General features: G+C 42.3%; 1 protein-coding gene across 5 annotated transcripts in view; it reads left to right on the top strand.

The window, feature by feature from the left end:
* The window catches only part of DPP6 (dipeptidyl peptidase like 6), a 1366335-nt gene that overhangs the window by 509021 nt on the left and 844529 nt on the right, over positions 1-12785 (top strand). For 2 of the 5 annotated variants that reach the window (XM_037835750.1, XM_037835751.1), the window contains exon 2: positions 8240-8302. The exons of the other annotated variants lie outside the window; for them this stretch is intronic. In XM_037835750.1, coding sequence (XP_037691678.1) covers positions 8240-8302 — 63 coding nt within the window. The remainder of the gene's footprint in view (positions 1-8239; positions 8303-12785) is intronic. 5 annotated transcript variants of the gene reach the window in all.

Below are 12785 nucleotides of genomic sequence, written 5' to 3'. Positions count from 1 at the left end.
CATTTCTTCTGGTGGCGGGGGTGGGAAGGCAGAACATGATTAGAGAGCAGTCTCCTGAGAGGAGGAGGAGGAGGGTGAGGTATCTGAGGGAAAAGTGAGGGGGTTACAGCTCTTTACCCTTTACCCCTGTGTGGCCTTATACGTATGATTTTTTCTAACTCCCTCTTGAAAATGGAGTTATAATACTAGCAACCTTTTGAGTTACTAAGAGAACTAAGTGAGTTTAAAACATTAGGAGCCCAGCATGTGCCAGATCTTCTGCTAAGATTGCACAGACATCACTAAGTCTATCACTGACAGTAATGTACAGTAATGGCTTTCCATTTTGAAGCAATGATATTTAATTTATTTTGAGTGGTCTAATGTCATTGAAGGAGCCATGCTATTTTTAGGATGTGGGTTTAAAAGAGTTTAGAAACACTCTTGACATTCTTCTAAAATATTCCACCCTCATTATCCTTATTGAAAACATGTAATAATTGTTTTCATCTCATTCACAAAAAGTCCTTCTACTGATTGACTCAGGGGCTAAAGGCAGTTCTGTTGGCTCCAGGACTGCATGAAGCAAAGATTTTTAACCATATAAGGAAATCAGTCATAGCTATGTAAGTAATTTCTTGAGTTCACAGTTATCCTAGTCTCTACGCATTTTTACATCCATTTCTTATTGTGAGGAAATAGATACTGACCGTAAGATGGAGGATTTAGCTAGAAAGCAAGATGCATTGCAAAAGTGAATTTGGAAAGTGGTATACCTTAAATATCAAGGTCTTTTCCACAGCCATTGCCCTCTAATTTATAAGCCTCCCTTCTCCCCCAGGGTAGCAGCACTGTACCGGCAGAATGTTTTCTTTACCTTTTGTAAGGCAACATGAATTCCAGCTGTCAGTTCTGTCTATAAATCTGCATATCCCAAAGCATCCTGCACACTCATTCACCCAGCCCATGTACAGAAGGCACAGCTGGACTCCCAAAGGCTGCTGCAGGGCCCGGAGCAGAAGTCTGGGAAGCAGCCTGGCTCAAGGCCTGATGTTTCAAGCCCGATCCTGCCTTCTGGCTGCTGGACAGGGAATTGCAGTGGGATGCCTTTCTTCCAAAGCGCCAGCTGGTGAAACATCTGGAGCTCATCCTCTAGCATGAGGAGAACATACGTGCAGTGATTAATGATATCTCAGAATTGTAATATTGGGAAGGGCTGACTTGTTTACAAACATGATTGCAAATTTTAAATAGCTCTGGGATTCTAAACTGCTCTTGTTGCTGAGCTCCCTGGAGAGAGCACTTTCAGGCCCATGCATAGCCGGATAATTAAAGGCTTATTAAATCTTGATAATTCTTTAGGTACTCAGAAGGAAATGGATAGATGGAGAAGAAATGGAAAAGATTATTAGAGAATAGGAAATGATTTCTTCTTTAATGGATGGGGCATAAACTCCTAGTGGGATAGGGAAAACTCTGGGAAGAAGAGAGGATTAGAATGGGGTGGAGCCTTCCACTAAATCAATGAGGTGCAGAAAGTGAGAGAGGTGCACGAGTTACCACTGCTCCCACCCCAGCTGTGCCAGCTCTGGTCCCCTCAAGGCAGATAAGCCTGCCTTCCCAACAAGAACAAGTTTTGGGGGAGACTTTCAATTTGTTCTATTGCTATTGTTAGCAATACAGAACCAAAAACATTTGAAAAAACCATACAGATCTTCTCTTGCATCTCTTGAATCTACAACAAAATTTCCAGTGAAGTTCTGGCAGTGAAGATCAACTATCTATTATAGCACAACCCCTGTATTGATGGTTTTGGGTGTGCCACATGGGCATTTAGACACTTCATCTTTGGTTTGGAAAATTTTCTTTTGAAAATATTTAGTCCATAAACAGAAAATAAACAGAACTTTTGACAGCTACTTTTCTCATTTGACAAGACCCATTTCTCTTGCCCTCTGTGCTTTGGCCACCACTGACCTTGAATTACAGAGGATGTTGTGCAAAGAAAGGAAACTGTGGAAGTAGTGAAGGATGCATGAAAATATTTCTGGGAATGCACAGGGACTCATCCACCAATCTTCTGACATCTGGGACCAAAGAATTGTCAAAACATGGCTTTTTCTTGGAGACTATCTGGAACAAAAAGAAAAATAGGAAAACATTTGTCATGTGAGACTGAAAAGTAAACCCTAAGCAAGTAAGATGTGGAGCATCTTAGAATTCATGTCTATTAAATCTTAAAAGAATGGCAATGCTCTGAACATTATGGCACCTTATTGTCTCAGCACTGGAAAGCAGAGAGAGGTTATTTAGTCTAATACATCTGAATGCCTGTAGCTACTTTACTGATGGTTCTTACAGCATTATACATGCAAACTTTTGAAATTTGCAGGTACACAGGTCATAGTGCTTGGTTCAAAGCAGGCCCTCTCTCAGATAACAGGAACAAGCTAAGTATTTTGTCTAGAATGGCTTCCAATGAGCCCCATCAATGTCCTGGAAACTCCCCCATTCCCAGGATCCAACAGTCTTTCAATAATCCTGGTTCCTGGATAGATGGACTTCTCCTGGAGCACTCACTGAAGTTGGTCTCTCCAAGGTGCTCACTGCATCAACTGTTCTTGATTGAGCAGTATTTTAATATCTACATATAAATTCATGCAAATAACATAATTTGAGGACAGGCATCAAAAACCTGTTGATTCAAATTGGGAGACTCTGTCAAAGTGCTTTCCCTCTCCCACTTACCTTTCTTTAATCCATTTTGCCTGCTCTTCTGCTGATAACCTTCTCTTAAAGGGAAAGAAGAGACTCAGGGAAGCTGAAGCCACCTCTCTCCTGGCTCTACAGTGCTCGCATAGGTGACCTGCTCTCCTTCAGGGATTTCATTACCTTATTCAGTCATGATCCAAAATCATTATCTCTGGCCCAGATTATCATCTAAAACCACATTTCCAACAGCTGACTGAGCATCTCTGCCACAAACCTGTCAAGCTTATATCTAAAACTTAACAACTATCTGCCACATCCTTTCCACAAACTGGATATGGTTTTCTGAGTGTGCTCTTTCAGTTGATGCTGTTACCATCTGTTCCATCTACCAGTATTAAATCTGGGACCCATCCTGGATTCCTTCTACCTTCTCACCACCATGTTCTAACTTATGTCTCTCTTTAAGTCGTCATCCCTCCATTGCTGTCAGGTGACTGGTCCAGGCCCCTCTCACCTCCTGCCTGGACCTTTGCAGCAGATTCTGCCTGGTTTGCTGGCTTCCTGATTTTCTGCCCCTGGTCTACTCTTCACCCTCTCATAAGGACTTCCTCAAAGCTATACTTATTTTGTCACCACGTAACTGCTTAAAAACCTCTGTGGATGTCCTTTTAATAGAAATGCTGTAACTTTTTTAAAAAAACATATCTTGGTCTTGACACTGTTCCCACTTGCATGGGCCACCTGCCATTAACTTCCCATTGCATACAATGGTGGGAGTAGGGATGAAGGACTCTAGCTGCTGCTGTTGGTGCCCCACCCAGGCTCCCTTTACTGGGCAGTTGCATGCATTATACACCCCCCAAGTACTCTGAATGTTAGGTACTAACAGCTCATAGCTGCTGTCCTTCCCTGGAGAATCAACCTAGGAAGGTTGGTGACCGAAGCACTGGGAAGTGACTCCATTCAACCACACCATATGACTAACTGACACGGGGCTATGAAAGGCTGGCCTCCCACTTCAAAGTGGGACCAGTTCTGAAGTACAGTCTGTGCTTCACAACTTCCGGTGGGATCACACCGAATCTAGTTTCCAGCTGAGACCACATCCCTGCTTGGCTCCTTTTCCCTGCTCTCTCCTGCCTTCCTTCCTCCCCTTCTTCAGAGAGCACACCCCAATAAGCACTTGGACAAAAATCCCCCCTCAGCCTCTGCTTCTAGGGCACCTGACCTAAGATAATAGCAAAATTTCACTGGGGCTGAGAAATGCAAGTGAGGTTTTCAAAAGCATTTCTGTCACTACTGAGACTCACCTGCTGATAGATTAGACCTAAATATTTTAGTTTGGCACAAAGCATCGCACAGTCTGGCTATCCCTTACACACTAGTTTCATCTTTTGCCTCTACCTCCTAGTGTGTCTGATCCTTCAGGATTCTCAAAAAAAACCAAGCTCTTTTACCATTTCTTGACTTTGTACATACTAGATACCATATTACTTTAATCTATAGAGATTTCTGTCATGTATACATGAGAGAATGAGATTGTCTGAGATGCTATTTACAGGGTGAGAGAGAAATAGAAATGGGGGAAAACACATCATGTAGAACAGTAAGATGGAAAGTAGAGACAGAGACATTATCTTTTCATAGGTACCTGAATGAATTAATCTTTGACAACTTACCCTCCATCTAACACAAGGAACAGGAGGGCAGGAAGAGAATAGCTGAAGACACGAATGATGGAGTGCAACCAGTCACTTACATATCCGGCGTGTCTTCACATCAAATGTTTATAATTGAGGACCATTGCTAGGCAAATGTAGAGCAAAGGGACGCTGTGGATCCTCCCATTTTTAAGTCTGATACGCCATAAGACTGGAAGCAACTTGAGACCAGTTGTCAGTCAGAAAGAGAGACACCTAAAGAGATGTCAGCTCACTCTAATTCTGGTGCCGCACCACCAGCAAAAGTACGACTCCCAGGTTCTGATGGAAAGACGTTTTACTCACATAGAGAAGAGACAGAGCGAGGTCTGCTTCACTAGTAGGCTTTGGTTCCCATAACCAGCGGGTCTCAATCCGTGGCCAACACAGGGAGATGTTCTACTCACAGCACCCCTCTCTTGTGTTCATGTGCTACTGCAGTAGAGGAGCCCCACTCCCTCCTGCCAGGGACAGATATACCATCAGGGTGTGAGCTGCCTATTATCAAATATGCCCAACCAGAGTCAGTGAATGTTTACACATGCTCGAAACAGTAGGGGAAGGAATGTATCAGCAGTCCCCTTATCTAATATGTGTTCTATCCTCCCAGGCTGACACACCTGGTCCTGAGCATAGGATGTGCCTTTGAGTCCTGGGGAAAGGTGGCCGGCCATGCCAGCACTGCCCCCTCCCACACCAGGCATTGCTCTATGTCCGCAGTCTTCTTGTGTACCGAGTAATGTACAGAGAATAATGTTCACTGTACAGAGTATAATTTTCACTGCAAGGCCGGATGAAGTGAAATGCTTGCTGCATGAGCACTACTTCTTGGGACTTCAGTGTACATGGCAATATGCTGATATTTCAGGGCAATCTGTTTCTGGGTCAGAAAGTTATCAGGAAATAACCTTACAGTTCATTTAGTTTAGCCCAAACCTCTTAACATCAGCTGCCTCATCGGTGAGAGTAAGGGATTTTTTTCTGATCACAAAGCTAATAAAACAGGACCAGAAATCAAGTCTCATGATGCCTGATCCACAGCTGGAGGACTAGGAGATTCTTTAGCTATAACATTACTCCAAACATATGAATAAGTCAGTAAGGAGCAGGCACTTGCTGAATTAGCTTTGGGATAAAACAACAACAAGCCTTTGATTTGCTTGACTTAAAAGTTTGCTTAGCACACACTTCAGCACATAGCAGGTGTTCACTTAGTGTCTCACTGAAGATATGAGAGAGGCCGCATGGGGAATCTTAAGGGCTGGTGCCTATTTGGAGCCTGCAGAGGAATCCCAGGGGGTCCATTTTTGGTTTTATTCTAATGAAGTCTGATTTTCTGCTGATAGAGCAAGGAGCTTCTAGGGGAAGCAGTGACCAGGGCTGTCCAATGAGCAGTGCTACAGGGAGGGATTATTTATAACTAAATTAACAACTGTATATTAGACAGACTGGTGGTGGTTGTCTCCCCTCTTATCTATGATGACACTCGGCCAACAACAGAGACTCTCTGGAAGGAAATAATTTCCATTTATAGAACCTTAGTTTGCTTTTATGTAGATGGGAAAGAAGGACTGAATTCATTTAATATTGCAGCAGTTTTTATTCTCCTGCCATCTCATTTCTTTTCAACCTGACCTGATTTCTTGAAGACCCAAGAATCATGCTTGTTTTAATCTTTAGACAAGTTTAACTTCTTTTTGTTTGTTTGTTTTCTATCTCTCTTTATGAGTTTTTTAAAAACGATCTGACTCCTTCAAACCTTGTCTGTCACAACTCCTCAATATGCTTCTTCTTAACCAATCAAATCAGTCTACTTGCTGAACATGCACATGTCTTTGCTGCTGCTTCTGAAAACTTGTTTTTCTTCCTTTTCATATACTCAACATCTCCTCTGCTACTAAGTTCAGTTCAGACATTGTCTTCTCCAGAAGGTCTTTCAGGACTTCCCTATTTTACTGGGCTCCCTCCCTTCTCTTGAATCCCCAAAGCTGCCCATCATAACCAGTAGTTTAGGCATTGTAGGCTGGTTTCTAGTAGTGGGTGTGTCTTTTCTCCCCAATTTAAATCTATTGTAGAATCACTGCAATCTCATTCTCTAATAGCTTCTTTCTGTTATTATTTGGCTAATGTTTCTCCCACAAAATACAGTAGGAGTAGGGTCTATGAATCAAAGAACAAATCTGTTTTGTGGTTCATTGTAGCCCTAGGGCACAGTACAGGGCCTGGCACATTTATGAAGTCATTCATGTCTGTTAAATGAAAGTATTTTGAGTAATTCATATCACTTTCTGTTTCATTTATCTATTGCTGCATAGTAAAAAAGAAAACAAACCCACAATTTAGTACCTTAAAACAACAACCATGCATTTGCTCATGATTCTGCAATCTGGGCTGGGCTCAACTGGGTATTTCCTTCATGAGGATGGAGGACCTTCATGCAGGTGGAGTCTCTGGAGGCTAAAATGGGGCTGGGAGTCCAAGATGGCGTCACTCGCAGATGTAGCATCTAAGCTGGAATGGCTGAAATGACCAAGTGCTAGCCAGGCCTCATTCTACCTCCAGACGTTCTCTCCCCCAGAGCAGCTGAACTTCTTTACATGTGCTCAGGGATCCAAGAGGGAGCATTCCAAAAGGGTAAGCCCCAATATGCCCCCTGGGCTTTTGACTTCACCTTTGGGGTCTTCCTTCTTTCTCCATTGGAAATAACCCATGTTTGTAGCCAAGTAGCTATCTTAGCCTGCTTCTTGCCCATGGAAATTGGGAGGATCAGAGGCCTTTTCATTTTGAACTCTCTCCCTTTTAGTCTAAGCAGGTCTCTGTTCCTTTTAGTCCAAGGTGGTTAAATGCCTCTAAAATCCAGGTGGGCTTTCTATATATCAAATTATCCACTCCATTAGACAAAATCTACATCCACAAATCTCTCCAGAAAGTCCCTACCCTATCTGGGGCTGTGAATAGGGGTGCTATGGGACAATTCCCTTTAAATGTTTCGGACTCCTTATGTCTAGCTGAGAGAATATATGAGATATCACCTTAAAATTTTCTGAGTTTTAACAAAGGGTCTTAGAGCAACCCTAAATATTTGATACTGACCCTGAGACCACATTTTACTGGTAGTGCCCTGGGTTTGATATTTACCCTGGGGTTATTTCTTATTTTTAGACCCTTTCCAGTAGGAGAGACTAGGAATTAGAAACTACTTTATTTTCCAGCCCAGTACATCCTGGGCTGGAGATATTCCCACCAAATTCTTCTTCAAAACTGAAAAGTTCCTGCTGTCTTTTCCCATATTTTACCACAGACTAAAATAAACCAATTAGCACTTTTAATATTCTGCCTGAGAATCTCCTCTTACATCTCCACTAGTTTATTAGGTACATTTTCATTCTTCCAAGTTACTACAGGAGGCCATTTTTTTTAGTTGTTATACCAGTGCATAAGATGGGATCCATTTTCCAAGTTCAAAAAGGAAATTTTGCATTGCTTTTCCAATTTACTGGCATCCTTTAGGCCTCTGTCTGCTACCTGGTCCAAAAGCCAATACAACATATTTTATATTTGAGTTACACAATATCCCCTAAATTATCTTTTGCTACCTAATCATCTCATAATATAATGATCGTCATCTATTTACTCACAATTCTGCAATGTTCTGCAAACTTAGTAACTGAGTTATTCGTTTACTGTTCTCATTTGTGGTCAGTCATGTGACTGCCATCATATAGAGACTCAATTGAGACTGGATTTCCAAGATAGTTTCACTTATATGTCTGTTATTTCAACTGGTAGGCTGCAAAAAGTGAGTGCTGTCCAGGCTTCTCTGACTCTCTCCATTGGTCTCTTCATAGAGTTGCCATACCTATTTGCGGCATGACAGCTGGGTTCCAAGAGGGAGCATTCCAAAAAGAAAGGTGCGTAATTGCCTGTCAACCCTTCCTTGCTTCACCCTTGCTTATATCCCATTGGTCAAAGTCAGTCATCTGGCCCCACCCAGAGTCAATGTTCAGGGAAGCTACTCCAGGGTGCAAACACCAAAAGGCAGGGTTCTCTGGGGGCCACTGATGTAGCAGTCTGCCACAATCCACCCTAAGTGACCCTAATTACAGTGGATGGAGAAAGTAAACAATTTGGCCAAGTGTATTTTGGGAGTTATTTCATCATTCAGAGGATTCCTGGCTATTTCCATTAAGCATCCATAGGTCCTCTTTCTTGCCTCCCTTCCCACTTCTCTCATTAAATTCTCAGGAAGAAGGAGCTTGCCCTTGGAGCCAGTTGTAAGATGCTCCCTCCCCCCATTAAGATACACTTCCCAAACTTAAGAGGCTCAGGCTTTTATTAACAGAGTAAATATTTAGAGGATAAACTTTGGGTCTTTGACCAACTATAAATATTTTGTTTGGTCACCTCACTCTTTTATAGCATTTTCCCCTAATATGTTTGAGCTCATTTGATTATTTTATATTATCCAATGGGCACAGTTTTTCTTATTTATCTCTAAAACATCATAGTGCTTTTTTGTGCCTTGGGTTGTGTCTTGGGTTGGGGTTCCCTGGGCACCTGATCCTGAGATGGTGACTTGTATGCAGGAATTCTGTTAGGGAGTGCCCTTGGATAAACACCTGTGGGGAACTGAATGCAGAAGGATGGGGTAGAGGAAAGTGTTGGGCTTCAATGCAAGGGCTAAAAAGGTCTCTGCTGATCCCATGGGGAGATCTGGAGCTGGGATGGTTCTTCAGAGTGGTCTTTCCTTGAGACAAGAAGTACAGGTCATTATAACCCCCAATCCCTTCCTCATTAACCTGTCATTGGATGTGGGGTATTCCTGGGAAGGTGGTGTGACATTGGACAAGAAGGCACTCCTCAGCTAGTAATTTCCAGAGAGGGTTTCAGTCAGTGGTATACTGGAAAATGCTTAAAACATGGCTCTCCAAGAAAAACAAGCCTGATGGTAGCAATTGCCAATATCTATCATCTAAATACTCAAACCATGGCCTTTCGCAAGCTACCAACTTAATGTCACCGAATGTGGAGCTAAGAAGATATAACAATTGGCTCTTGCAAGTTGGTACAGCTGTCTCCAGCACACCACTGGTTTCAGCCGTCAACTTTCACAAATGCTGGGAAAATAGTAGCCTCCACCCTGAAGGGGGAATCTCGGCAGCACACTAAAAGTATTCCCTGAAGTTGTTTCATAAATATATATTAGCGCTTATGCTTTCAAGAGTTAGGCTCTGAGGTAATACTGCATCTTTCGGGTCTATACCTTTGCATATCTCTCAGCCATTTCTCACTGTTATTTTATTCCATTCCTTTGTTTGCCTGGCTTTAGCACCTACCCATACGTTGACCCAAAGCCGTCATTTGATCTTAAGCAGACATACTTTCTATTGTAGACATAAGTTCCATGACTGGATGAGCTAAGATAATTTCTTGAGTGTGCATAAAAAATGCAAACAATAATGAAATGATCTGCCTAAACTCTGGCACAACATTAATGTCAAGGACTGCAATTGCATCTCTGTGGTCCTGATCTTAGTCTTTGAACCTTCCTCTTCCTTTTGGATCAAAGGACATTTTGCTGTTGTGGGATTCAGAAATAAAAATAAACAATTTCAACTCCCTCTCACTTAAACAGGAGAGTTATTACTTTTAAATCAGGCATTTTACATCCTTTCGTAAATACGAGTGCCTGGTTGAGGTGGCTCAGATGACTGCTAGTGATACACTAGTTGCCACCCTCTGCTTATCATTGCTTAACCATAGTCCTTAGCAGCCTCCTTGAGAGCAGAAGTTGCAATTTTTTTCTTAAAAGACCAAATAGTAAATATTTTAGGTGTTGTCGGTCATATAGTATCTCTATTACAACTATACAACTCTGCCCTTGTAGTGTGGAAGCAGCCCTAGACAACACATAAACAAATGAGTGTGGCCATATACCAATAAAACTTTATTTATAAAAACAGGCAGCAGGGCCATGGGCCATAGTTTGTGGACAGCTGCTCCAGAGCATAGCCCTGAAATGGAACTCAGAAACAGAGGCTCTGACAGGGGGTGGCATGTACTCGTAAACCCAGTGACACCAGCAATTTCTTTGGTTGAATCATTTAGAGTTTGGGCTATAATTCAGTTAGCACATGGCTATTTATTCATTGGCCAGTCCAAATATACGACATAATTGTTTTCCTTAATTGCTAATAAGCAAGGATGGGGTGGCAAAATCAGCTAGTAGCTGACTTCAGGTGGAAGGAAAAGTCTGAACTCAGCTACTGTATTACAGTGTGGTTTGGCATTATTAGTGGGGAAGGGTTAAAACACATGACCAAAGAGGAAAAGATCTTAGGAGAACCAATATTGTCCATATTTTGCTGAGAAATTTACTGTCCTTTTGAACTGATAACCAGGACCATTTTTCTGACTATAAAGACTTGGTAGAATGTATCAAATTAAGCATTTTATTTCTGGGTGCTAACCACTTATGTGTGTATGAATGATATTTGAGCTAAAGAAGTCTCTGGGAAATTAAATGATGATTAAATTGCCTGGGATCTTGATGAAGCCCATATACTCTTTTCCCATTTTCCCCAGGCCAGATCCTCCATAAAGCAAACTGATAATTTCAGTTAAATGTGACTGGCCCAATCCAAGAAACAGACAAAGACAATCCATCAAATTTACTCTCACTTTAATCACTAAAACCTTCTCACAGTTATGATCAGGTTATTTAAATTCCGAAAGCAAAACTATAAATGGACCCCAAGAATTCTTCTAGTCCAAACCCTTTATTTTAGAGCAGGAGTGACTGAGGACCATGGAGATGTGATTTGCCCATTTTCAAATGTCTTCTAAGAAATAAAAATAGGGTTATTAGATATCTTCTTAAGAGAAACTTTAACCCACAACACATACAAACATATTCAATAAGCACTCCAAAGCCCCGAGTTCAATTCTGCTCACAAGCACAGGACCCCATTTGATGGGGAAAGCAAGCTCACAGACAGAGAGAAACACATGGCTCGACTTCTTGGCTAGGGCCAGGGGCAGAGTGGTGGATGGGGCCAATTTAAACTGCACAGCTGCTTCCTTTTGAACTGCCAATAGCTGAGCCAAAATGCTGGGAGACAGGGCTTGGATGGACCTGGACTATTGGTGCAGTGTTCTTGGATATTCCTAGTCTCTTTGCCTTCCTACCCAGTTGACTGTCCATAGGCAAAGTTTTGTCCAAGTACCTAGGTCCCAATACCATCCTAACTCAAAGGGTCCCCTGAAGCAACAGCAGGAAGCAGGTAATGTATTGGGTGTCTTCCCATTTCCTCATCAGCACAGTTCCCCTCCTGTCCCTGGTGTTTTCTACCATATTTGGGATTTAATGCATGTCTCACTACTTTAGACTTTTGTGCTCACCTGTATATGATAGTCATAGGAAGGGTCAAGGTTAGCAGGTTACTAGATAGAGCCTTATGCCAGTTTGAATGTATTGTGTCCCCCAAACGCCATTATCTTTGATGTAATCATGTGTGGGCAGATGTTATCAGTTTTGATTAGATTTCTTTGAGTATTTCTTTGGAGATGCACCCCACCCAACTGTAGGTGATAACTCTGATGAGATAATTTCCATGGAGGCGTGGCCCCACCCATTTAGGGTGGGCCTTGATCAGTGGAGCCATATAAATGAGCTGATGGGCAGAGGGAACTCAGTGCAGCTGTGAGTGATGTTTGAAGAGGCGCTACAGCCAAGAGGGACACTTTGAAGAAAGCGCAGGAGCTGCAGATGAGAGACATTTTGAAGACGGCCATTGAAAGCAGACTTTTGCTCCAGAGAAGCTAAGAGAGGACAAATATCCCAAGTGCACCTAAGAGTGACATTTTTGAGGAGCTGCAGCCTAGAGAGGAACGTCCTGGGAGAAAGCCATTTTGAAACCAGAGCTTTGGAGCAGACACTAGCCACATGCCTTCCCAGCTAATGGAGGTTTTCCAGACACCATTGGCCATCCTCCAGTGAAGGTACCCAATTGCTGATGTGTTACCTTGGACACTTTATGGCCTTAAGACTGTAACTGTGTAATCAAACAAACCCCCTTTATAAAAGCCAGTCCATTTCTGGTGTTTTGCATTCCATCAGCATTAGCAAACTAGAACAAGCCTGTTAGAGGTTCTTCCTAAACTCTAGTATGTGGGGGTATCCTTCAGAGGAATAGTCAGAGATTAAAGTTTAAATGAGTACCACTTCCTGCAGATCTATGCATGTCAGAGGCTGAGCCGGTAAAATTAGGGTCAAGTATGGCAGAGATAAGGAATATCCTGCAACTCTAAACTGTTAATCTTCCCATGTTATACTCTATCCTGGGAGTGGGTAGCTCTGCGTTCTATGTTATAAATCACAAGCAGTAAGAGTTG

Source organism: Choloepus didactylus, chromosome 5 (genome assembly GCF_015220235.1).
Source record: "Choloepus didactylus isolate mChoDid1 chromosome 5, mChoDid1.pri, whole genome shotgun sequence".
NCBI lineage: Eukaryota > Metazoa > Chordata > Mammalia > Pilosa > Megalonychidae > Choloepus > Choloepus didactylus.
This window is presented reverse-complemented; position numbering and strand designations above follow the sequence as displayed.